This window comes from Canis aureus, chromosome X, assembly GCF_053574225.1.
Source record: "Canis aureus isolate CA01 chromosome X, VMU_Caureus_v.1.0, whole genome shotgun sequence".
Taxonomy (NCBI): Eukaryota; Metazoa; Chordata; class Mammalia; order Carnivora; family Canidae; genus Canis; species Canis aureus.
This window is the reverse complement of record NC_135649.1, coordinates 3250404-3278310: the sequence shown is the minus strand read 5'-3', so window position 1 is coordinate 3278310 and position 27907 is coordinate 3250404. Positions and strand designations below refer to the sequence as shown.

General features: G+C 47.0%; 1 protein-coding gene across 1 annotated transcript; it reads left to right on the top strand.

Moving 5' to 3' along the window:
* The first annotated feature begins 5146 nt into the window (after nucleotides 1-5146).
* On the top strand, nucleotides 5147-27378 carry GABRQ (gamma-aminobutyric acid type A receptor subunit theta). Its single transcript, XM_077887704.1, has 9 exons — nucleotides 5147-5311; nucleotides 7412-7500; nucleotides 14423-14490; nucleotides 15782-16002; nucleotides 17938-18020; nucleotides 18461-18598; nucleotides 19123-19275; nucleotides 20732-20982; nucleotides 21598-27378. The coding sequence occupies exons 1-9, from the start codon at nucleotides 5163-5165 to the stop codon at nucleotides 22576-22578; spliced, it is 2133 nt and encodes a 710-aa protein (XP_077743830.1). The 5' UTR covers nucleotides 5147-5162; the 3' UTR covers nucleotides 22579-27378.
* The last annotated feature ends 529 nt before the right edge of the window (nucleotides 27379-27907 follow it).

Below are 27907 nucleotides of genomic sequence, written 5' to 3'. Positions count from 1 at the left end.
TAATTAAAGTCCCTCTGGGCAAAAATGGCTTCTAGTGCTTGACTTATCTCTCTGGATTCTTGTCTTCTTCTACATTTTAGCCTCGTTGCTTTATGGATCTTTTTTTTTTTTAGCTTTACTGAGATATTATTGACATGTAACATATGTCAATTTAAAGTGTAAAACATGATTTGATACACATAGATATTGTAAAATTATTACCACAATAAGATTAGTTAGCGTCCCTATTCCTTCACATAATTACCTTTCTTTGTGTGGTGGTAATGTTTAAGATCTTCCAAGTATATAATACATCATTGTTAATTATAGTCACCACGATGTACATTAGATCCCCAGAACTTATTCATCTTGTGGTTGGAAGTTTGTATCCTTTAGCCAAACTCTCCCCATTTCCCCCAAACCCAGCCCTTGGCAACCACCATTCTGCTCTCTATCTCTTTGAGTTCAGCTTTTTTAGATTCCACATGTGAGGGCATAAAATACTTGTTTTTCTCTGATTTATTTCATGTAGGATAATGCCCTCAAGGTCCATCCATGTTGTCCCAAATGACAAGATTTTCTTCTTTTTATGGTTGAATAATATTCCATTGTGTGTGTATGACATATCTACACATGATATATATATCACCTTTTCTTTATGCATTCATCGATTGATGAACATTTATGTTGTTTCTATGCCTCAGCTATTATAAATGTTGCAATGAACATAAAAATACTGATATCTCTTTGAAATCCTGATTCTATTTTTCTTCTAATATATATCCAGAATCCAGATTATTAGATTATATGGTAGTTCTGTTTTTAAGTTTTTGAGGAAACTCCATACTGTTTTCCACAGTGGCTGCACCAATGTATATTCACACCAACAGTGCACAAAGGTTCTTTTTTCTCTATAGCCTCACCAATATTTGTTGTCTCTTGTCTTTTTGATGCTGCTATTCTAACAGGTGTAAGGTGAAACCTCATTGTAGTTTTGATTTGCATTTCCCTGATGATGAGTAATGTTGAGCATCTTATATGTGCCTTTTGGTCATCTATATCTCCTGGGAAAAGATTCAGTTAGTTCCTCTACCCATTTTCTAGTTGGCTTGTTTGTGGTTCTTTTTGGTTTTTATTTATTTATTCTTGGGGGGTGGGTTTGAGTTTTGTTTTGCTTTGTTTTGCTATTGAGTTGTATGAGTTCCTTATATATTTTGGATATTAACCCCTTATCAGATGTGTGGTTTGCAAATATTTTTCTCCTGTTCTGTAAGTTGACTTTTTATCTTGCTTATTGTTTCTTTTGTTGTGAAGAAACTTTTTAGTTTGATATAGTCCGACTTGTTTATTTTTGCTTTTGTTGCTTATAATTTTGGTGTCATATCCAAAAAATAGTTGCCAAGACCGATGCCAAAGAGCTTTTTCTCTGTGTTTTCTTCTGGTAGTTTTACAGTCTCAGGTATTACATTTAAGTTTTTAATTCATTTCAAGTTATCAGTGGTGTAAAATGGGGTACAGTATCATTTCTCTGCCTGTGGTTAATCCAGTTTTCCCAACACCATTTATTGAGGAAAGTATCCTTTTTCATTAAGTCTTCTTGGCTTTCTTGTCAAATATTAATTGGCCATATACGCAAGAGCTTTTCTTTAGGCTTTTAATTATGTTCCACTGGTCTATGTATCTATTCTTAATGCCAGTAATACTGTTTCAATTACTATAGCTTTGTACTAAAGTTTAAAAATCAGGAATTATGATGCCTCCAGCTTTGTTCTTCTTTGTTAAGATTGTTTTAGCTATTTGGGGTCTTTTGTGGTTCTGTATGAATGTCAGTATTGTTCTATTTCTGTGAAAAATGCCATTGGAATTTTGATAAGCCTCATTATTTTAAGTTTTTTCTTCCCTTATTTCATCCAGTTTATTTACTTGTCTCCATTGGAACAGTCAGTCCAAATTACCTAAACTGAATTACAAGAAGCAGAAACATACAATACTCTCCTGTTTTCATCACCCTCAATTTCTCTTTATTTCAGTTCCTCCTTTACAAAGTAACCAGTGATTATTCCAAGATACCACTCCGGTTGAGTCATTCCCTTGCACAAACGCTTCAAAAGTTTAATGTTGATTCTAAAATCAAATTTCTTGTTTTGTACAATTAGGTCCAACTCTCTCTTTCTTGCCTCATTTATTTACTGTACACTGAGTGGGCAGTGCTCACTAGGGCAGGTGCAGCCTAATCTCTTGCCTTTTATCTCTTTTGCCTCTTGTCTTACTCCAAACTTGCCCTACACTCCAGTCAAACTGGAAAATTCACTGTCATGTAGCAGACCTGGGTCCAGAACACAGATGGTTTAATTTCCATTCCAGGTCAGTGCTCTTTCTCCTATGATCTCATATTCAGGTTAAGTCCATTCAATTTGGATATTTATGGATATTCTAATAAATTAAATACACAAAAGCTCAACAAGTAAACATTATGTGGCATTTTTGTATTTCTTGTTGCTTTTCAGGTTATTTGTCCTGTGAGTCAGAAATTTCAACCAAGGGGTGCCAGGGTGGCTCTATCGGTTAAGTGTCAGACTCTTGGTTTCAGCTCGGGTTATAATCGCAGGGTCATGAGATGAGCTTCACCTGGGGCTCCGCACTCAGCTGTGGAGTCTGCTTGAGATTCTCTTTCTCCCTCACCATCTCCCTCTCCTTCCCCCTTTGACCCTGCCCCCCTTCATGTGTACTGGGCATGCTCTAGCACTCTCTTGCTCGCGCTCTCTCTCTCTCTCTTAAATACATACATATATATACATACATACAATCTTTACAAAAAAAGAAATTTCAACCAAGCATTACCGCTAGGGAGAGCAAAAGCAGGAGGAAGCCCCCCTGGGATGTAAGGTCTGGAAGTGAATTCATTATCACCATCATCATCGTCATCAACTTTTTGTCACTCTTCATAGTCACAGGGGAACCTAGGAATGAAACTTTAAGCTTCAGGCTTGTTTTCCATGAAAAATAAGGGACGGGTTGCCTGTGAAACTTGATTCTAGGTGCTGGGAACATCCTGCATCTAAATAAATCTACTCCCATCTGCTGGCGATTGCCTGAATATCCAGTCAAAGTCCTATCACACCAAAAAACAAAATAATGATCGGGAAGTAGGCAAACTTAGAAACAGAGATTCTAGTTTGGGCCTCTACTGTTATGTAAACTCAGGCCAATCCCCTTTCCTTCTCTGGGCCTCAGTTTCCCTATATTACAATCTGGATGTTTGGACAAAATGACCTAGAATGGCCGTTCCATGTTCATCAAGCAAGGATTTTTTTTCTAGGATGCCTGGGTGACCAGGGAGGATGGGGGCATAACTAACAGCAGCAGGGGTGGGTTCAACTGACCCACATATGTATGTGATAGAGACATATGGATCCCACCATCCTTTTTTATTTCTGCACCTATGTGGAAAGGCTCGAGCATTTGCTGCAATGGCAAGGGAAAGAGGGGACAAGGAGATGAGACAGGAAGGTGTGAGGGTGCTCTGCTTTTAAGACAGGGAGCTTCGATATTCATTCTTTAAAAGTTTGATTCTAAAATGGTTAAGAAGGCTGCGGGAAACACTCAGCTAAGCAGGTGATTGAAGCTTTTCTGAGTACAAGCAATTCCAACTCACCTCACCAATTACTGAGCAAAAGTGGAAGAGGGCTGTATTTCTGAGTGAATGTTCTAGCTAACTAAGAGGAACCTTCAAATTCATTTTCATTGCAACTTTTCTCAATGGCATGCCTTAGGAGGTTCACTGTTGGTAAATGTGACTGAAGTCGATTTGTTGATTGCCCATCTGGCCCACGGGCTCAAGGGCTGTTTTTCTGAACTTGCTTTGTCATGTATCAAAGGTGGGAAAGGCAGAGGGGATTGAGTGAAGTAATTTCCTTATCCTGTGACATCCTTTTGTTTCACAGGACAGTAATCAAGGTAGTGACAAGAATAAGAGCCCTCTAGTCAAAATGCCAACATTTCCACACTACGGAGCTGGAATGCAAAAGCATTGCAGTGGAGTGCTCTTTGAAGGCTACCTCCCTTGAACATCCGAAACACTGGCTTTGGTCTTCTTTATCCTTCAAGGTGTCAACCGTGGACTCTCGCTTCCACTCTGCGTGCCCCCGCTATGGGACAGAGTAACATCTCAGAGTGATCCTGGCTGGTGAATCTTTCCAGTTCCCTGGGCGCCTAAACTTGGTGCCAAGAGCACTCCGAGAAATTAAAGTCTTTAAGAAATTCTTGGGCTACTGGAATCCAGTGTCCGGCCTGATGGGAGGGGCACCCCCGCATGGCCAGAGCTCAGCCATAAAGCCCACTGGTGATGCCCCACTACTGCGACCAGAGGCAAGGCAAGCGGGATTACTAGGGGGGCAAGATAGATGTTTTCAGATCTCCAGCTGTGTCCAGCTCTTTCAGAACACACATTCAGCCAGGGCATTCAAATCGCCTCCCTCCTGTCACCGCAAAAAAACCTCAACACAAACACCAAAAAAGCCCCCCAAAAAACCAAAAAGCAAAAAGCAAACAACGGCGAAAATCCCAAACAAACTCTTGGACACGCGCTCTTCCAAGAGAAACCCACCTTTGGCGTTTTCGCAGAGAGGAAGAGGAAGACGCCCTGGGGGCCCAAAGCCGCAGACCTGTGCCCCGCCCCCAGCAGCCCGGCCCCCTCCCCCCTTCACCCCCTCCCCCGGCCCGGCCCCGCCCCTACCAGTGTCTGGAGCCGGCCTGGGGACGACTGCAGAGGCCTGGAGGGGCGGGGGGCCGCGCGGCGCGCAGGCTGCGGGCGGAGGCAGCCGCGCGCGCCTTTTTGTGCGGCTCCCGGGCCCCGGCGGATTGGTTGGGTCGGCGCTGCCGTCGGAGTGGGCGGAGCCGGCGGGGCGCGGCGCCCAGAGTCCAGTCGCAGCCCCGAGCGGCCGCAGACGGAGCGCACTTCGCCGCGGCGGGGTGCGCCCTGGGGCTGCGTCGGGCAGAGCTGCCGCGGGGCTGCTGCTCCTGGGCTCTGGGCTCCAGCCCGAGCCCGCGCCGCCTGCGCCTCGGCCCGTCGCCGCGTCTCCTTAGAGACTCATAGCGACCCCTCCCCAGCTCCCCGCAGCCCATCCCTTTCCCCGGCCGCGCACTGCCGTCTCGCGCGCCTTGCAGCCCGGCGCGGGGTGGCCATGGGTATCAGGGGGATCCTGCGAGCCGCCGTGCTCCTGCTCCTCATCAGGACCTGGCTCGCGGAGGGCAACGAGCCCAGTCCTACCCCAAAATTCCACTTCGAGCTCTCCCCGACCGTGCCCGAAGTCATCCTGAACCTCTTCAACTGGTAAGCGGGTGTCGCCAGCCCGGGCATGGCGGCGACAGGGACCGGGGAGGGGGGGGCGGCCCCGGGCCTCCTGGACGGAGCGGGCTGGGGTAACTTGAACCCGGTTCGCCGAGCCCCGGCGCTGGGGTCCCGCCTGCGGGGCTCTGGAGCGGGTGGGTGGGAGTGCAGGCGGCGAGTGAGATAGAGCTGGGTGCTTCAGCCCACCTGTTACCGCGGCGCCTCGCGGAGCCCCGCAGGTGCCCAGACTGCAGCCCCGGGGGCAGGGGGACGACGATGCCCTCGCCGCGGGGTCCGCCACGCACCCCCGGGACCGAGGCCGCGGGCAGGTTTCCCCAGTCATATCCATTGGCACCTGTGGGATTGGGGGGGTAAGGCAGTACGGGGTGATGGACAACTCACAAAACATAGACAGTATAGAGACACCTGTTTGAGTCAGGATTTTAGAATGTTCCCTGAAGCTTGTGCGTGTGTTCGTGTGTGTTGAGCGGTGAGAGACCTTTTCCGATGCCGCAGATAGAAATTATTGACTCAACCTCATCGGAGCCCAGAGAGTGGATCAGTGGCTACATAACCCTATTAGCCGTGTGGCTTGAGATGGGTGTGCTTTGTACGCACTCCTGTGAAAACATTTGAGGATTCGAGGTTTGGGTTTTTTTTCTTTTCTATGTGATTTCAAGTTTGTTTGGGTCTGCAAATATCTGAAGAGATGTTAAACAAACAGACTTTACATGTAGATCACACAAAAATGTGTATTTGCAGGAGCTACGGATCCTGAGCATTGTCGAATGGGTAAAGTGTGGTACTGAACAGGTGGGAATGCGTAGCTTTAATTCAAGAGTAATACATGTGTACACTTTGGAATGATGCAAAATGAAATTTTGTCATGAAAGATGATTAGGAATGATTTTTAAATGACAAACCAGAAATGAACATGTATTCAGAAAAAAAGTGGGGGGGGGCAGTCTGGCAAGGTTCCAGCAGACAGCCCTGCAATGTCCTCCACCCGACATACCAGACTGCGCTAGTGAACTCTCTTCCCCTCTCCCTCTCCATCTCCCTGACAAACACACACACACACACACACACACACACACACACACGCTCAGATTTGCAGGGGCTGATGTTCCTTCCCTGGTCAATGCGTCAAACATCCTAAGAGTCCTAGTGAAGCCCAGGGCCTGTTCTCATTCACAAACCCCTTTTGAGGAAAAGAGCCCCACAGAAGATCCAGGTGAATTGGATGAGCTTCAGAGACTTCTAGAAAGGCCAGCTCTCTGCAGGGCTGGGATGGGTCCACTTACATGTGCTCACCCAAAACACGTCTAGGCTGGAAGCATATGCTTTGCCAGAGAGAGGTCTGCTATGTCTTTTTGAGAACAGCCCTTGGGCCCCAGAAATCTAAAATTGTTTGGGTGAGGGTCTTAAATCTCTGCTCCATGAGCAAGGCTCTCTCTGCGTCATGTGCCATATGTCAAGTCTTCATACACAGAGTTGTATATGCACAAGATTTACATAGACGTGACAACAAAATGCCCAGTCGTAGCCTATGTAGGGGAAATGTGACTAAGCTGGAGGATGTAAACCGGCTGGCTCAGCTCAGGAAGACACCGAGGGTGGAAGATGACTTTTCCAAAGGCCATCAGGTGTCCCTGGGAACACTCCCACTGACCTGGAAAGCTGCATTCAGGATGTTGACAAGATGGAGCTTCTTCAGGGGTTGAAGTAATGTGTTTATCTCAGGGCTGGAAGCTGCCCACTCCCTCCCCCCTTCACTTCCCCTCCACTCTCCCCTCCTCATTCCCCCCCTCCCCAATCCTGCCCAGTAACAAGCATCCAGTCTTTGTGCCCCATTCTCTGGATAACAGCGGAAGAGGGGGAGGGGGGAAAAGGAGTCTGCGTCACTGCTGCGCTTCTGGCTGACTCACTGTTGGGAGGGAGGGGAGCAGGGAGAGACGGGTACATGTATGACTGTACATGTCTGCATGTGTGGAGGAGAAAAGAAGGCCCTTGCAAGTTGACATCTGGGGTGTTCTTTGTTCCCTGAGATGCAATGTGGCATGTACTGATGACCAGCATTTCCCAATGACTTCTCTGTTTCAGCAAAAAATGTGCAAATGAAGGTGTGGTTCACAAGATTTTGGACAGGGTCCTGTCGAATTATGATGTCCGTCTGAGGCCAAATTTTGGAGGTAAGACGTATCCAGATTCTAGAAGCCTTTGTGTTAGGTGGAATAGAGCTGAGACAGATGCAAGGAGACAAGCCCTGTTCTGGACGCTGACCAGTGGCACTCCCCAGGCTCAACACTTTTGCCTCTCCACACCCCACCTTCCCCACTCTGTGGAAAAGCTGCACGAGAGCACTTCGAGGCCCCCAACCCCCAGGCCTTTTGCTCTACCCCTGCAATTTCACCCACTTCTCTGCCTTCTTATGCCCCTTCCCTTACAACAGCCTGAAGTGCACTCCCTGGTGTGGCTGGAGAAGCAGTAACCACAGACAAAACTGCTGTGTCTCACAGGCTAGACTTTTCTGCTCCATCTCTGGGGGCTGGGGCGTGCATTCTTCTACTTGAGCCCACATTCTTTGCACCTTGGACACTTGCAAAGTGATTAGTTCAAAACTAAGGGCACCATCATCTCAGTCTAGTTTACTTTTCCCACCCAGGTCCTGGGCACTTGTACCCCACCACCCCTCAGCCAAAGCCTTCAGCTCCCACCAAGTTCAGTTCATTCAACACACTGCGGTGTGATCTTTGTAAATCCAGCCTTGTCACTTACCTCTCAAACTTTTGATGGCATTATTTAACTGCCAAATATAATCCAAACTCCTTACCCAGCACTGAGATCTCAAGCACAGAAAAGAGAAATGACCAAGAAACTGAAACGGGAAGCCAATAGATGAGTTTCTACTTTAATTCCACCTATCCTCCCCCCTGGAAAGGGGTGCCTGGGCTCAATCACACAGCTTGAAGGGACAGCCAATCTACTCCCACCGCACAGAACAGGAGTGGCATCCTTTGGCCCAGGAGCCATCCAGGAGACCTAGACCAAGGGCGGACAAAAGGAGGGGTACGCTAAAGAAAAGTTAGTCACATTTCCGTCCAAAGGAAACAGAGAAAGAGCTAAAAGTCAGAGTGGCTACGTTGGAGAAAGCACTCCACTTCCTGCAAGTGTTAGAACTACACACATAACTCTAAAGGGTTAATTAATGCTAATGGTCCCCCTGGGTACATATGAATAGAGGTCTCTGGAATTCACAACAACCTCCACACTGAAGGGCTGAAGGGCACACAGCCAGCGAGGTCGACCGATGGGGGCGCTGTGATTTGCCTGGAGAGCCCCCAGGAAAACCAAAGCCTCATGCTTTGGAAGCGGGCTGCTTAACTGGTGTTGCCTGTGGACAGAAGGGGCAGTCCCAGATCCAGGGTGAGTGTGTGCTGCACCTTAGAAAGCTGGAGTGGAGCCGGGAGAAGGCAGGTTCTTTCCCAGATGCTTGGGCCCAGCCAGCACCCCATTGTGCGACACTGGTTTTGGAAATGCTGCACCAAACTCCTGTGGCTATCAAGGGAGTTGCTACTACACTTCCTCCCTTCTTCATGGTCACGCTTCTCAGGAAATGCTGACCAACAGCTGGTCAAGTACACCAAGCATACCCTTCGCACTTTTTCAGGTTGCAGTCTCTGCAGGCATGGGGGTGGGGTGGGGGCAAGGGCAAGAACCCCAGCCTCTGGGGATTATCAGGTGTGGCTGGTCCACAGTATCGCCAGGGCACCTCACAATCGTCTTCTGAACTAACTCGGATTTGTTAACACCTGATGCCTAACCTCCGAAGTTACACTAAACTTTATGGGCATGTACACCTGGGCCATATGACAAAAGATGGGTCCCTGATTTGGCCAAATAGTAGATGAAGGTGGTAGAGCGAGGACAGTGCATGACTTCCCGGCATTTAGAGAGAAGGAGGCGCTACGTGCTCTGTCTGCAACTGTTATATGGGCTGGGGGTGGGGGTGTCAATCAATGGGACCCTGGGTCAGGGGCTTCAGGGTTGGGGTAACCCAGGACTCCCTGTAATGCCTCCCACTAGACACAGAATCAAATTCCCTTCTGTCCAAATGAAATTGAGATTCTAGGACATAAACACACACACACACACACACACACACACCTCAGATACAGAGGCCTCACCTAACTGGTCAGGGTGGGTGGGTCAGTAATGAAGCTATGGGAACCTTATCACTTCAGGAGGCAAAGGAAGAGGAGGAGGAAGAGCCAGTTGCTTCTTTCTGGGCAAGAGAGGTAGGGATTCCACAGTGTTACCAATGGCAAGTCCTTGGGGACTTCACCTGGTTCAGCACCTGGCATGACATAGGCCTAGAGGAAGGGAACGAGTGGGACATCTTCATCATTCCTTGATTTATCTGTTCTTCCTCTCCTACTCTGATGGCTGCCAGGGAAGACAAGGACTCGTGGTACCAAAACCTTCAAGAGGGAGGAAGTGGTTAACCCCTTTCTGCCTTCCTGAGCCCATCAGGAGGGATAACAATGGGAAGTGAGGCTGAGACCATCACCCGAGAGATAGCATTTAGACACCTTATCTGGAAACCTCTTGTTCCCCTCTGTGGGGTACCTTGGCTAAACTCCCACAAGGTGTCCCCTCTAGATGGGTAAATTAGAAAACAGTCCCAGGTGTCCTTCCTCCAGGCTGCATCCCCAGGCCAGGATTCCTGGCTTGGTGAGGGGAATGTGAACTTCATTTCAGCTCCCACATGCTTCTTCCACTGGGGGCCCTTGGACAGGGCTACCTCCTGGCCCTTTAGGGTTGAGGTCCCCCAGGATTCCACTGTAAGAGATGGGGTTACCTGAGTGGCACTAAGATGAGAAGTCTGACCCAAGAGTGAAGTGGGGGCAGGGATGGCTGCCTGGCCCCTCTAGGGCTCGTTGCCTGGTGAACACACTTTCCACCCTCTAAAGGCCTGTAGGGAACCTCAAAGGCTATAATAATAAAAGAACTACATTTCTAGAAACCCCTATCACTACTTGTGTTGCCAGGGGTCATTCACGGGAGCCCTAAGTGCTGGAGTCTGGGCTACGCCCTCACAGAGAGGCCCATTTACTTCTCAGCTGCCATTCATATGCCAATGCCCCGTCACTTGTCACTTTTTGAAGCACTAGAATAGGAATAGCACTTTTTCCTCTTTGCAGCTCAGTTTCTTTTCTTCTTTAAATTTACATTTTTTAAAAGATTTTATTTACTTATTCATGAGAATACACAGAGAGGAGAGAGAGAGGGGGAGAGAGAGGCAGAGACACAGGCAGAGGGAGAGGCAGGCTCCATGCAGGGAGCCCGACATGGGACTCAATCCCAGGTCCCCAGGATCACGCCCTGGGTGGAAGGTGGCGCTAAACCGCTGAGCCACCCGGACTGCCCGCAGCTCAGTTTCTCGGCTGTCAGCCTGCAGTGAAGCCAGTGGGCTAAGTTGCAAGTGTCCCGCATGTTCCCCTAGCAGTGTTGTGGTGTGATACATATAAAATAATGGCTTAGCTGTGGGCCTGGGTAAAGGCAGCTTTCAGCCAAAGGGAAACCACAAAAAAGTGTTTTTCCACTGCACCGTATAGTTTACTACATATTTTCACATCCTTTATCACGTTTGAGTGGGCAGTGCTAACTCCTAGGACAGAAAAAGAAAGCCAGGAGGTAGAAACTCACATAGACACACATTCAGTCACACTCACACCTTACACATGCACAGACAACAGGAGCATGTTCTCACAAATGCACTCAACAATTTATTCATACACAGGGGTGCCAGAGTGGCTCATGTAGTTAGGTGTCCAACATCCGCTCAGGTCATGATCTTGGGGTCCCGGGATCAAGCTCCCTGCTCAGTGGGGAGTTTGCTTGTCCCTTTCCCTCTGCCCTCCCCCCTCCACTCATGCACTCTTTTTCTCTCTCAAATGAATAAAGAAAATCTTTAAAAAAATGTATTCATACACACATTCACGTGCTTTTGCTCCCATGTTCACTTATACTTGCACACCAACTTGCTCACATATACAAACACACTGTGAAATTCACTCACATACATACCAACTTCCACACACAGACGCTGGGATATTCACATACATGGATGTACACATGAACACGTTCACACATTCGTTCATATACATGAGTCACATTCACCCACATGCAGAAAAGAGCTTACACATAAACTAATCTCCACATGCTTATACATGCACATACACTAACATAACTGCACACACATAGGCGAATATAGTCACTCACAGAGGAACTTGCTCATACACATGAACATGACACAAACATGTCCACATATTTATCAATTCCCACAAATGTGCCCACACAGGAACACACATTCACATCCACATGTGGAAACACTCACACATTAACCTGCTCACACATTTACTCATCCCTGCACAGTGACACATGATCACAGGTGAATATGCTCATGGATTCACTTGTGCATCAGTATGGTCACACATTCAATTACACACAAACACAGTCATGTACACTCATTTAATCACACACAAACATGCTCACACACACCCACTCAAGCATATAAATGAGCTTACATACAGACACCCACATATATAAGTATGATGAGTGTGAGGATGTAAACATGGTCACTGATCACACTTCTAACTTGTATACAAATAGGGCCACACACACAAATATATTCACACAATGAACATGCTCACTCACACTGACATAGTCACATACAAAATTTCACTTACATTCTCATTCACTCACACACTTTCATTTACACATTCCTTCATATATGGACTTAACATGCTCACACACAGACTTACACATGAATATGCTCAGACACATGTATGCACAGACACATCCATTCAACACACAAACATACATACACTCACGTAAAAGTATCTTTCACATACAAACATGAATGCATTTGCTCACACGTGGACATGCTTAAAAATACATTTATAGGTAGAGGCTCACAGACAACCCACATATTTACTCCCACAAAATACACTTAAATACATACGTGTTCACACATGTACTAGCTCACAAACACACTTAAAAATACTGATATATTCACCCACATTTCTATATGAATGCAGCATATTTATAGACATGCTCACCCATTTACTTTCTCACAAAACACTTAAAATATTTAATGTTTAAATATTTATACACACAGACATGGTCACATCCACTCATGTACATGCTCACACATTGACTCCCACACAAACATGCTCACATATATGAACATACAAATTTGCCCACACACAAACTCACAAATACAAACCTCCCATGTTCACTTGCACATGAACACATTTCATATACTCACTTCCACGCACCAACCTGCCTACATGCTTACACACTTACATGCAGTGTATGCAAGCACACAAGCACACTCATGGAATCAGTCATATATGAACACACACATTCACTTCTATGCATGGACATGCTCACATACACACACACACACATTTACACACACAGATAAGCTCACAAATACACCCATGCTCAAACATTCCCTTGCACATTAACAAGCTTACATACATTCACACATAATCACAATTCACTCACTCAGTTACACTCATACACGAACACACGTTCATTTGCCTATGAACACACACATTCACTCTCATACAACATGCCTACATACATGCAAATGCTCACATATTTACTCCCACACAACACACTTAAGTACACAAATGTGCGCATGCATTCTCACTCATATACTCACATGCTCTCATGTGCACAATGACACCTTCACCTGTGCATGAGCACAACCACACATTCACTCATGCACATGAATGTACTCACCCACACTCATGTGCACAACACACATGTTCATTCACACAAAGACACATATTAACTCATATACACTCATGCAAATATGCTCATACACAACACAAACCCTAGCTCTTGTTTTTGGGCTCATTGCTCTTGAGTTTTTATCACAGAAACATTTAGAAAAAGTGTGCTTCATCTCCTTATTTTCTCTTTATCTCACCTGACCCCTTCCTTTTATCCTGTCATGGCCAGGCCCTGCTCTAAGTGGTTGGTTTGCATTAATTATGAGATCAGTGCTGTCATTATTCTGAGTTTACCCATGAGGAAATTTAGGTTTGTACAGGTTAGGTAACTTTTGTAATGTTTATTTAAATTCCAGTTAACGTACAGTATCCTTTGAGTTTCAGGTGTATAATGTAGCAATTGAACACTTCCATACATCACCCAGTGCTCATCACAAGTGCCCTCCTTAAGCCCCATCAGCTGTCTCGCCCATCCCTGTCCCCCTACCCGCTCATCCCCTCTGGTCACCCTCAGTGTATTCTCTCTAGTTAAGAGTCCATGTCTTGGTTTGCCTCTGTCTCTCTTTTTTCCCTATGCTCGTTTGTTTCATTTCTTAAATTCCACATATGAGTGAAATCATATGATACTTGCCTTTCTCTGACTTATTTCACTTAGCATTATACTCTCTAGCTCCATCCATGTCATTGCAATTGGCAAGATTTAATTCTTTTTGATGGCTGAGTAATACTCCATTGTATAAACACCACATCTTCTTTATCCATTTATCAGTCGATGGACACTTGGGCCAGTCCCATAGTTTGGCTACTGTAGGTAATACTGCTATAAACATTGGGGTGCATGTGTCCCTTCAAATGAGTATTGTTTGTATTCTTTGGGTAAACATGGAGTAGTGCCATTGCTGGATCATAGGGTAGTTGTATTTGTAACTTTTTTTTTCTTTTATTTAACCATTTTTTAAAGATTTATTTATTTATTCACAACAGACTGAGAGAGAGAGAGAGGCAGAGACACAGGCAGAGGGAGAAGCAGGCTCTATGCAGGGAGCCTGACGTGGGACTTGATCCCAGGTCTCTAGGATCACACCTTGGGCTGAAGGCAGTGCTAAACCGCTGGGCCCCTGGGGCTGCCCTATTTATAACTTTTGGAGGAACCTCAGCCACTCCGGAAAACAATATAGAAGTTACATAACTTATTCAAGGTTGCACAGCTAGTAAGTGTCGCAAGAGGGTCCAAAGCTAGGCAGTCTGGCTCCTGAGTCCAGGCTTTCCCATAGTCTGCATGTAATAGTGTCTTCCTGTGTTATAGGTGCCCCTGTGCCCGTGGGAGTATCCATGTATGTCTCCAGTATCGAGCAGATCTCAGAAATGACTATGGTAAGTGTGTCAGCTTCAGTAATGGGACTGGGGACAGGGCACATGTGGCAAGGAGCATGGTCATAAGCCAACTCTAGTTGTTCTGACTCGCGGCAGAGCCCACATAAGTGAACATGGTAGCTTTTAGAAACTACAGCCACCTTGAACAAAAAAATAAATCCAAATGAGTTATAAACCTAAAAGTTAAAGGCTTGTGAAACTTTTAAAAGAGAATGTAGAATATTGTCTTTATGTCTTTGTGGCAGGACTTTTTTAAAAAGTCACGGAAAACAGAAACCATACAAATAAATTCTGGAAATTTCCCCTATATTAAAATTCTAACTAGCCAAGACTTCTGGAACTTCTGTTTTACAAAACAGACAACAAAACCAGTATAACAAGTGTAAAAGGATAAGTCAGAGTGGACTAAGATTTATGCAACACGAAGAGCTGCTCTTGGAAATCTATATAATTCCTGGGCATTAATAAGAATATTTTAAAAACAATAGAAAAATAATTAGAAAATTTGAACAGGAACTTCCCTTTTGTGAAGACAACAAAGTGGCAGATAAACATGTGAAAATATGTCAGACTTTATTATGAATCAGTGAAATGCAAACTAAAACCAGAGCAAGAATCCATTACATATGCACCAGAGTGACAAAAGTCCAAAGTCAGACAGTACCAGTCTTGGCCAGGCATGAGCATTGGGAACTCTCATCTGCTTCCAGTGAGGGGGTAAAGGGGAACTTTCACATCACAATTTTTATTTCATGTTGATTTTGGTGCGTACTGTGTGTTCACACAAGGGAATAGTCTCTCCAGGGCAAGTGAACAGATTTTAATTACAGACATCAACATGAATGAGTTTCACAAATAGAATTTTGAGTGAAAGAAACTAATTATGAATACATGCAGTGTAATTCCATTTGGAAGAAAAAATTAAAAATAGATCCAAGCAATATGTTTCCTAGAAATACCTATATAGAAAATAAAACTAACAAACCAATAGAGCTATTATCACTAAAATCTAAGATAACAGATACTGCTGGGAGGTAGGTGTGGGGAATATGCTCTAGAAGGAACACACTGAAACTTGAAAGTTATTGGTAATATGTCATTCCTTAACCTGGAGTTTAAATACATGAAGTTCAGTTTATTCTTAACATCTAACATTCTTATATGTTCCAATACTCGTCTGTATTTGTGATGTATTTTGTACACCTGCATGCATGTGCGCACACACACACACTTTGAGGATGGAAAATTGGATGAGCTCACTTATGACTGGAATTTCCCTTTCTTTCTCCAGGACTATACGATCACAATGTTTTTCCATCAGACCTGGAAAGATCCACGTTTAGCATACCATGAGACCGACCTGAACTTGACCCTGGACTATCGGATGCTGGAGAAGTTGTGGGTGCCTGACTGCTACTTTCTAAATAGCAAGGATGCTTTTGTGCATGATGTGACTGTGGAAAACCGCGTGTTTCAGCTTCACCCGGATGGAACGGTGCGGTATGGCATGCGGTGAGTTTCCTTAGGGCCTTGACGACCATCCTGGCAGGCTTCCTTCTTCCCACCACGTATCCCATAAATGCACCGTAAGGGACACACTAAGGAGCCCGTGGCTTTCCACGTCTGTCCTGCACTGCCCCCTCACTCCTCCTGCACAGTAGTCAAAGTGAAACCTTCAGAGTTTCTCACAGCCATCCTTGGCTGCCCTGTCCCCACACCTTGGCCATCCTTCAGTCTGTAACTTCAATGCCCTCCTTGTCAAGAAATCCTCCTCAATTTTCTCAATTCGAAGAGCTCTACCTCCACCTTTTATGCATTTTATACATTCTGTTATTTATATTTGTTTCTTTTCTCTTCCATCAAGTGAGGGAGGGAGACAAATGAATGGTGAAGCCCATTCAGGGAGGGAGGGGCTCAATCTCGGCCATTGGTCATATTTGCATCATGCAGGGGGCCCGGGGTGTGCGGTACTATGCCTGTTGTCTATGGCTCTTACACGTAGGATGTGTACACACTGGAAATCCTCACTGGCTTATTTATAGCACAGCATATGGTCACTGAGCCTCTCGTCACAGCATCGTCTCTTACAAACCATCACTTAAGACAAGCATAAGAGATAAACGGAGCTCAGAAAATTTCTCCAAGAGGTAGTTGCACCAGGGTTCAGCCTCTGTCTCTGAGTCTCTCTTCCCCTGGGGTGCTCCTGCTCTATCCCTTTGTTTCTCTCTCTCTCCATGGTCCAAGGTGCTAGAGTCAGAGAACAACAAAGCTTGCAGGAAACAAGGTCACTGGTCATACTTGTTTCAGTTAAAAGGGCCCTCAGCTAATAAATGCTGTGTGGACGATTCATGGAAGGGAGACAGACAGACAGGCAGACACATCCCCACACACACACACACACACCCTACCCGGTGTACAAAATAGAAATCACCGCGGTACCTGGTGGCTCAGTTGGTTTAGCGTCTGCCTTCGGCTCGGGTTATGATCTCAGGGGCCTGGGATCGAGCCCTGTTTTGGGCTCCCTGTTCATTGGCGAGTCTACTTCTCCCTTTCTCTCTGTCTGCCGCTACCCCTGCTCGTGTTGTGTTCTCTCTCTCTTTCTCTCTCTCTCTCTCTGTAAAATAAACAAAAAATAAAATCCTAAAAAAAAAAAATTGGAAATCACTTCGAGGTCTAGCCTTCCTTCTATGTGGTGGGTCACTTGTCTCACTTCCCCAGCTCCTCCCAGATCCTTCCTCAGATTCCTGTCACAGACCCACCACATGGCAACTTGAAGCCCCTGCCCAACAGTCTGTATCCCACCTGAGACATGTTAATACCTCCTACCCATTTATACCTACTCCCGTTGTTTTGCTTGGCCCCGGTGGCCTACGTGCATAGGCAGACACAGAGAGAGGAGAGCTCAGTGGGAGCACCTCCCACCCCGGAGCCCAAGGTGGGCCTGGGCTACAGCTCGCATCCCTACATGCACAACACATACGGGCACTCCACGTCAGATTGGGTACCTCAGCTGCTTCTGTGCAGCCCATTTGGCTCTTGCCAGTTTTGCTCCTTTTTCAGCAAGAAAGTCCGTTCCCTGTCTCTCCATCCAGTTTCCTCCAGAGCCTTTCCCATCCTATTGCCCTGTGGTTTCCTACTGTACCTCTCTGTTCCTTGCCTCCTGCCACACCTCTTGGTTTCCCTGTCACATACACCTGCCCTCTCCTCCCTGTGCAACTGTGAGTCATCTCAGCCCTAGGAAGGAAGGGAAGGAAAGGAAGAGGGAGGGGAAAAAAACAGAGGGAGGGAAGGACAACCCAGCTCGAGGGTAGGCAGTTTGGGAAGGTGTTGGGTGGGTCGGTCGGGACATGGAGCGCCTCTCTCCTCCACACCCCTGCAGTTTTCTCAGGAGCGGCTGCTGGCCTAGCCTTGACTCACTTTTCCCTTCCTTTTGCTTTTCCTCTGCAGACTTACCACCACAGCAGCATGTTCCTTGGATCTGCAGAAATTCCCTCTGGACAAGCAGACCTGCAAGCTGGAAGTGGAGAGCTGTACGTATATCTTCCGAGGCTGCCTCTGTTCTACCTGGGGTTCAAAAGGTGGAGTAGACAGTGAGAGGGAGGGCGTTATCTCCCCTACTCCCTGCCTCCCCACTCTCTCGCTCTTCAGTAGATGGGCAGGCAGGCAGACAGAGGTATATATGTAGCATCTGGCAGAAAGTGGCCTTTCACGCGTAAATAGTTCCACGGGGACATTGTGGACAAGCCAGTGGGTAGGAGCACATCTGTTTACTCTGCTTCCTTTCCTAGCTAAGAAATTCCTAAGTGAGACTTCCTTTCCTAGTGCCCCCCTCCCTTGTGCTCAGACACAGAAAACCACAAAGGTGCTCCAAAAGTGCACGTTCTGACCATCCTTTGGATTCCACAGACTGCTCTGGCGTGAAATCTGCCCATGCCTGCTTTCTCAGACCAACTCTCTCTCCCTCTCGCAGATGGTTACACGGTTGAAGACATTGTATTATACTGGGAAGGCAATGGGAATGCCATCCAGGGGACTGAGAAGCTGCACATTCCTCAGTTCAGCTTCCTGGGAAAGACGATGAGTAGCAAAGAGGTGTTTTTCTACACAGGTGGGTGTGATCTTCTCTCCCATTTCTTCTGTCTTTGGTACCCTGGTAAACTGCATGTCTGTCTGCCTTTGACCTCTACACTCTCTGCTGCCTCCTCTCCTATTGCCTTCTGGCTCTGGACGCCTTCCAAAATCCCCTTCAAATGAGGAAATCAGTGTGGGAGTGCTTGGCCCAGTTGACACTCTATGAGTGCAAAAGGTTCATGTGCTTGCTGATAAAAACAGGCCTCCTCTCCTGAGTCAGCCTCTCCCCACTCTGTTTGTATCTTTTAAATGTTTCCTGTATCCCCCATCTCAAAACCAGTTGACATGAAACAAGTGATGAAGGAAGGAGGAGAGAACAGACTTGTCATGCCATATGGGCCTACTGACATGCCATGGTCACTGGCCTTAAGGCAGCAAATAGGGTCACATTGGCAGATTGCCCAGGCTGGAATATTAGAGGCTTCCCCTCCTCCATCCTGTACTTCACCCTGAAAATCCCCTCGGCCCTGCCACCCTAATACCATTGTGTCTCCTTGCCAGGTTCCTATGTGCGCCTGATACTGAGGTTCCTGGTCCAGAGGGAAGTTACCAGCTACCTTGTGCAGATCTATTGGCCTACTGTTCTTACCACTGTCGTCTCTTGGATATCATTTTGGATGAACTATGAATCCTCTGCAGCCAGGGTGACAGTTGGTAGGTCCTGTCCTCATCCCAGGGAGGAACTTGGATGATCTTGCTCAGAAAAAAGTCGAGAGTAAGAGAGGAATACTTGGAATGGTGTGTGACCGCACAGGGAAGGAAGCAATATGGTGCCTGCCCAGCAGGCATTTATAACCAGGGGCTTAGCAAGTCCCCAAAAGAGAGCCCGATGTTGGAGACAAATGTGAAAAAAACATCAGGGCTGGGATCTTGCCCTGTTGGCCCTGAAGTATTAGAAATCATTATTTGCTGGATGCATGAATGAACAAGTCATACATTTAGATCAGAAATGCAATACAACAAACGTTGATTAAGCAGCATATCAAAATGCCCATCAAAATGGCAGTAGAGGACTTCCAGAGAAGCTGCCCTCAATGGGTGTCTAGTGGGATGCTGGGATAGACACTGTGAGATGCCAAAGGAGGAAATGACCAGGTCTTGTTGGCTAAAAGTGCACCAAAAAAGTATTGCTCGGGATCCCTGGGTGGTGCAGCGGTTTGGTGCCTGCCTTTGGCCCAGGGCGCGATCCTGGAGACCCGGGATCGAGTCCCACGTCGGACTCCCGGTGCATGGAGCCTGCTTCTCCCTCTGCCTGTGTCTCTGCCTCTCTCTCTCTCTCCCTCTCTCTCTCTCTCTCTCTCTCTCTCTCCGTGTGTGACTATCATAAATAAATAAAAATCTTAAAAAAAAGTATTGCTCAAACTGGGTTTTCAAGGCTTGCAGGACGCAGAGGCATAAGACTTGTCATTCAGTAAAACAGGAAATCACTATTAAAAGGCACAGGGGCCCTAAAAGGGGAGGACATCCCAGGGTGCTTGGGGCAGAAGCTGGGGAAGTAGGAAGAGTCACAGAGAGACAGGAGGGCCAACTGGGAAAGACCTCGAAATTCCAGTTTAAGCAGTTAGAACTTCCTGTCCCAGCAATGGGGAGAACCAGGTGGTTTTGAGCAATACCTGGGAGGGGCCTACAGAATCAGCTCCCAAGTTTCTATGGACCCAGTGTGCCCCATGTCCAGGTCTGGTTTATCCTTCACCATCTTTGGGGCAGACTTCTCAGCCTCCTTCTTTAGGAGCACATGTTGGACTGAGCCTTTAAGATTTGGGTAATATTTTAAGGGCTCACAAACCTTTCTGAGGGACATGAGCTAAAGGAAAGCCTACATACTGAAAGGCAAAAGAGGCTGGAGATGTAAGTCACTGTGAAACCATGGCTGGAGATTTTGGACTTGATTCTAATGAGAAAGTCACAATCATCAAAGCGTGGGCCAAGTATAAAGCTGGGGAGGAAGAGCAAAGAGAGCGCGAAGTCCCCAGGCCTAGAGAGCCTAAGGCCTTTAGCTGAGGGTCCTCCCCACCCCAGAGATACATCCTTCCTGTGGGACAGGGGCCTGATGGCTCACCCAGAACTTCAGCCACCTGAGGAGGCTAATCCTGTGCCATGTTCTTTATAGGTCTGACTTCAATGCTCATCCTGAACGCCATCAACTCACATCTGCGGGATAAACTCCCCCAAGTTGCCTGCATTAAGGCCATCGACATCTATATGGTCGTTTGCTTCTTATTCGTGTTCCTGTCCTTGCTGGAATATGTCTACATCAACTATCTTTACTACAGCCGAGGAGGATCCCGGCGCAACCAAAGGCGACGCAGGAGAGCCCGAAGAGTCATGGCCCGCTACCGATATCGGGAAGTAATGCTGCAGGTTTGGTTTTTTCAGCTTTCCCTGATTAGGGAGGGATTAGGCACCTCTTATGCCTAAACTTAACCCTTGACCCTTTCACATTTCTTGGTTCCTTTAATCCTTGCACCACACACACACACACACACACACACACACACACACACACATCAGATAACAAAGAACTAGAACAATTTATCATCACTCCTTAACAGGTCAAATCATTGTCCAAAGGTCACAAGGCAGTAAGTGGCAGAACTAGATTTTCCCAGACCTTTTGACCTCAAATCCAGTCCACTTAGTATACTTTCAAGGGCAGGTGATAGAACCAGAGGGAAGGGGAGCATAGGGAGGCTGAAAGGAAGAGAAAGACACCAAAGGGGTTGGCCTACCCCTCCATCCTTTGCTCTTTCAATTCCCAAAGCCATGCCATGCTCAGGCTCTCATTGCCAGCAGCACATTCATGGCCAGTGGTACCCCCCTCCTTCACAGGAAGCCCAACCACATCTGCCCGAGGAGGCCTTGTCTCTATCCACTGCATAGCACTCCAGGGAGAGCAGCTGCCCCAAGGAAACGCAGGCTTGGCAGCCCCCGTGGATTTCCCTTACATGCTAATAGCTTCTTGGTCCTGTTCCTCAGCCCTTTGCAAACCGAAGATCCCAAGAAGAGATGATTCTGTCAGTGGAAGAGATCGACACTCACATTGCAACTGTTGATGAGGAAAGCCCTCTCTCTCCTCCTCCCTCCCCACCACCAGTGCTTATTCATGTAGGGCTTGCAAATCCTGATGCCATAAATGTGTCTACTATCTCCTTGAGGGAAGACCAGATTAGCATAGAAGATGAAAGTGGCTCTCTGTCATCCAGGCCAGCGCGGGCCTGCCTGGCAAGCCTAGAAAGCCTCAGCTCTTTGACCTCCATCCCAGGGCAGGCCCCACTGGCCACCGCAGAAAGCCTCAGCTCACTGTCTTCTCTCTCAGAGCTGGCCTCGCTGGCCTCTAGAGAAAGCCTGAGCGATCTCCCCTCCACCCCAGAGCAGGCCCCACACAGGTATGGCATTCACGTTAATGGTTTTGAGAACGATGACAGTGTTACTCCTACTGAAATGCGCAACCTTGCTGAGGCCCATGACCACGCTGAGATCAGTGACCCAGAAGACCCTGAAGAGAACTTCAGCTTGGATGAGAGTCCTGTCCATATCCCTAGTGGGAGGCCTCTGCTGCTCTACGGCCACAGGCGTGTGCGGGAAGCAAGCTGCAGCCTTGATGAGATCCGTAGCAACCTTAATGAGATCCGTAGCAACCTTGATGAGATCCGTAGCTTGCCTGATGACATCAGAGTTGAGAGTGGCTACCTTGACCTTGAGAAGCAACTCAGGTATGATCTTTACAACTGGAGGCCTAATGCTAAGAAGTTTATGCGCCTTAACCGACGCAAGGACAGTAACTCCGAGTCTGATGACAGTTGCCCGCCAAGTCCTGGGTGTTCCTTCACCGAAGGGTTCTCCTCCAAGCTCTTTGACCCTGACTATGTCCCTAAGGTCGACAAGTGGTCCCGGATCCTCTTCCCTCTTGCCTTTGTGGTGTTCAACATTGTCTACTGGGCATATCATCTCAATTAGTCCCATAGTGCCCCTTCATGGCTCCTCTCAATTCCATTTTGCCTTCTTTCTTCATTTTATTTTCTGGTTATTTGGGCAGTTGAATAAGTTCTGCCTTTCTCTTTATAAACATGAGGTGGGAAGTAGTTGGAAAGGATGTGTTCTGGCTGGAAGGAAAGGGATTGAAGAGGAGTTGGAGGTGAATACCACATTGATTTTCCTTTTCTGCTAGAAGACTATCACCTTTTCAAAGCCTTCCAATATCTCTGAAGCACAGAAAAGCCCCTAGAAATGTTTGGAGGACAAAGTCAGGGTGGGAGACAGAGGAAGGATCCAAGCCCTGTGCATGAATATTTCTGGGGGGTTTTCTGCACCCCTCCCTGAGGTATTGGATTTTTTTTCTTTTTCGTTACTTTTATACTTCTGTTTTTCCTTCCTAGGGATTATGGTCCTTGTTCACCCCCTGACAGGAGAAAGTCCAGCTGGGTTGAGCAAGGGTACACAGGGGAAGGATTAGCCATGGCTTGAAAGTGCCTCTTCCTCACTATTTTCTTCTGTTATGTTTTGAATGCAGTGTTGTGGTGTGGGGTTGGAAATGGAGTGTGGGTGAGTAGGGGTACTGAGTGAGATGTCAGAGTGAGTGACAGATCATGTTTCCAGCAGGAGCTTGCAGGGGTGATGAGGTCAAGTTGGAGACTCCCAGATTGAACTGACATCATTGAAGGGATTGGACCTTCTCTTGTCTATATTTCTGCTTCACAGTGCTTGACTGTACAGATGGGGTACATCTGTCGGTCGGATGTTGGATGCTGACTTGATCACTAGTCACAGAGCAAGCACTTGCCAAACGGAGACTAGGGTCAGGAAATTTTTGACTTGCTCTTTCGTCACCTGATCTAGAATAGCAGACAAACAATTGTTGTGAATCTCTATAGTAATCCTGTGTGTCTAGTGCATAGCAAATGTCAACAAGCTCACTGACCCATCACGTTGTTACACCCTCACAGGAGCCCAGTAGCCAGGGAAGGCAGAGCACATTGTCCCCAGTGTTCCAAGGGGAAAAAATGGAGTTTATGTATCATGCTTCAGGATATTCAGCTAGTAAGTGGTAGAGTCACTCCACTTGCTCTTCTCTCTTCTTATCCTCTTAACTCTCTCAACTGAAGTGCTCCCCTCTCTCCTCCCCATCTTTACAAATGGGGGTGCTCCATCAGGTTCTGTTTATTTGCCAGGCACCAGACCAAATTCTATAGCACCTGGAACAGCTGTGCAGGAAGTGACCAGTGACCAGCCACTGAGCGTGAACCCAGCATGTGGAACACAGCCACCGCCCACCCAGTGAGGCGGCTAAGGGAAACAGAAAGTAGCCTGCACCCCAGTTTTCTTGGCAGCTCCACCTCATTAGTAGAGGCCATGGGAGAATAAGATTTACCAAGCGCTCAGCCTATGTTTCTCCTTCCTGCCCAGGCAGCCTCTCCTGCAGCCCCTCAGCCACCTCCCCTCTTGATTGTGTTTCTGTGTTTGTGTTTCTGTGTATACCTGAGTGCATGTGTGCATCAAGGTAATTATGTACATACAACCATTTGAGAAGCTGTACAGACCTATGTATATCAGTGTAAATCTATATTGGTGTGTATAAGAGTGTATATATAACAACATGTGGTGCATGTTTGTGTGTGCACACCCCTATGAAAGAGTGTGTGTGCTTGTGTGTACACACATGGGTATATGCTGTGTGTGTGTGGGAGCATATGTGCATACTCAAATTTATTTATCTGATTTGAATAAGTGTGAAAGGAAATACACCTGAGAGCCTATATATTTCCTGTTGGTGGCTCTTCTAGAACCACCTGATTTCCTTTGGCCTGTTCCCATATAAGTGGGGGAGGGCCTTATTTGGCCGGGCTGGTTAACTGACTGTTCCTTTCCAATTCCCTGTTCCAGGGAGCAGTGTCTCCCGGTCCCCATCCACTCTTCTCCTCCTTCCACCCATCTGTGCTGTCTCCTGGACAGAAGACACAGGAGAAGTGAATGTGGTCCCAGGAAGTGACAATTTAGTGCCTTGAGGTAGGAGGTGCTCGAACATGGGATAAGCTGGGAACACAGAGCATTGTGCTTTGTTTGTCCTGGAATGACATGTTTGAGGTCAAAGGCAGGGGTTGGCCAAGGGAGGGCCGAGGGCATGCCTTGAAGATGCATCAAGAACAGATACATGATGTAGACAATGGGTGGGGAAAGCACAAGAACTGGAGAGGGAGTTGTATATAGCCCTTATAACTCATCCCCTTATTGCAATCATATTGTAAGCCTGACACGTGTGGGGGCTGAAGGCAGCCAAAAGCAGGTGGGTGATGTGAGGAAATAGCCCAGGGGAATCAACTGCAACACCGGATGCAGAGAACCAGAGGTGCCTGGGAGAGAGCTGCAGGTATGGACCGTGGGGACGGGTCCTTTAGGGGTCACAGCACTATAGTAACCCATCCTGCATCTTGGGACCATGATGGATTTGGAATCCAGGAGTCCCTCCTCTCACCCTCTCTAGGGAAAGAGATTGTCAAAAGAGTGAGAGGATTCACCAAGGAGAGAGGTGCAGAGGAGCCCCAGGGGCTGACTACCTAGATCAGCCCAGCTTCTTGTGTCTTCTTCTCTATACACACAAGGTACAAATAGAGCCTCCTACACATACACAGCCAGAGAGACCTACACAGTCACGCATACATGTATACACATGTGGGCACTCACCCTCAGCACTAAATGGATGTATACACAAACACATTTACACTCACAGCCACATACATATTCACATGCACAGTCACACACTATCACCCTCCTAGTTGTGTGCATGCACACACACAAAACAGCTAAAAATAAAGAAGTTGCCACTGAAATGTCTAAGCTCGTCTCTCTTTTTGGACACCTCTCACAGGAAGATGCAGGTTGGAAGGAGAGAAATGACCCCACATCTGAGGCTCCCATCATGGCTATTGAAACACTTGCTTCCTGGAGCCTAAACGTTGGTCGGTTGATTGGGATCTGAGTTTCCAGGACCCTGGGAGGCCTTGGAGCCCTGTGGGAATTGAGCCATTTATTTGGGGTGATGGCATACAGAGAGATTTGAGCAGTGGAGACCAGAAAGTAGGTTTGAAGATGTATTTCACATCAATGCACAGGAAGGCATCAGAGCTCAGAGGAGGGGGTGGAGAGGCCAGTTGTAAATATCTCTGTAGATCCATGTAGCTAGATAAAATATTTATACCTTAAAAAGAACATCTTGCCCTAAAGTGCTGCAACAAGAACAGTCAAACTCGACTGCAACTCACACCATGTGAGGTTAAGTGTCAAGGTGAGGTGGAGGTTTGGCAATGACACCTTTGCGGAAGTTCGAAGCTTCTGAGTCGTTCATCATGGATTCGATCGTTCTAGCCTGCAGATTGCCAAATCTCCCCTTGCCGTGTTCTGTGTGTGTTCTGTCGTCAGCGTCATCGTTGAGCCCCATCCTTAGCCAGCTGCCTCCATCCCCTCCCACGCCTCATCTAGCACCAGGTAACTCTGGAAGTGCAGAGCATCTGGCAGGGCACTCTTGGGGGTCCAGTGAACAGAGCCTTTCTCAGCCCCAGCCAATCAGAGAGTGCTTATGGTGAGAATCATTTGGAGCTCAGGTGAAAGGAAGTGTCTCGTTGAGCCTGGGATGGAGCACCCCTCACTTTGCTTTCCTACCCACGTTTCCTTTCTTTTCTTCACATGGGCTATCCCATTAACTCTGTCCCTAGAATTCCTTTTCCTGCACTACCACAGGAAGGACACCCTCTGTCTCTTCAGAGTGTCCTCTTGCTGTGAGGACATGTGACATGTTTCCTGCCACTCTTTGCCCGTTCCATCTGCCACTGTGGGGTGCCTTTACAGAGATAACGGATGATCTTATGGTTCTTACTGGAACTTGTAAAATGTATTCATACAACCCGTGTCATCTTGTTAATAGCAAGGCAGTGAGGTCTTTGCATATTTAGAACTGAGTTTTGCTGAGACTGTGGCCATTCCTAATGAGGTTTCTTTATTCTGTACATAAAAGAACTAACCCTTTGAGCTATTAACTAATGAATGCATTTGCTCAGCTATCAACCTGCATGGTACCCTGCCGTGGTGATGAGCATCAGAGGAAATCGTGACTTCTATTGAAAGTGCAGTGTGTTTGTGTTTGTTGTGTAGTATCCTGTGATCCATATGAAATCTCTATTATCAGTGTTGGGTTTTCAGGGTGGGGGGGGAGTGTGTTACAGTATCTCTCTGATATTTCAATTATAAAATAGCCCCGGTTGGTCAGGGTCACCTCTGTCAACGTGCGTGAGACTTTGCACCCACTATCTTGCCAGACTGCATCCCTGGGGTCAGGGGTCATCAGCAGAACTGAAGGTGCCCGAGTGTAGTGAAACTGGCTGTAGTGCCTGACTTTGGGCAGTGCCAGAGAGTTCTTCAGTGCACAGGCAAGGCAGTGCCATTCTGAGGCAAATGAAATACAGTAAAACCACAAACATGGACATCTTCAAGGAAACCAAGAGAGGAGGAGGACCAAGACCCACATGTCTTACTGGCCTGACCTGCAGAAGGGTGCAGAACATCAGAGACCACCCCCTACCCCCAAGACAACCCAGCCTCTTTGTCCTCATTAAATGTACAGTGTTGCATGAAAAAGACCTTGACCAGTCTGGACTTCAAAGAAGGAAAACATGAAGAAACATCAAATTATGTTTCTGAAAAGTATGCCAAAATAAAGGTGTGTAAATAGTCAAAAGGAGAAAATAAATATATATGATAGCAATTACACTTATGGGTTGTTGTGTTTATTCTCTGTCAGATTGGAATGGAGTTTGGGCCCAGGAAGTCTCTGGCTTCCATTGCTCACCTTTGCCCTCCCAAGGCTTTGTACATTGACCTACTCGTCCCCTAAGATATTTGAATCCATGGTTTTCAAGCCGAGTGGAAGTAGTAATGTATAGTTGCAATTAGTTTACACTTGCACACAAGCCATTTTAATCATTTAAGACAAAAATTATGGAACAGGTCAAGCCATTGCAGTGCCAAAATAACAATGTGGACATTTATTTCCACTGGCAGGAGGATCTTTATTAAGAACATTTTTTTAAAAATCTCTTTTGCCAATGTGGATGTACAGAATAGAGAGCAAGAAAGCCCTATGGGGGCACCTGGGTGGCTCAGTGATTGAGCATCTGCCTTTGGCTCAGGTCGTGATCCCGGGGTCCTGGGATCGAGTCCCGCATCGGGCTCCCTGCATGGAGCCTGCTTCTCCCTCTGCCTGTGTCTCTGCCTCTCTGTGTCTCTCATGAATAAATAA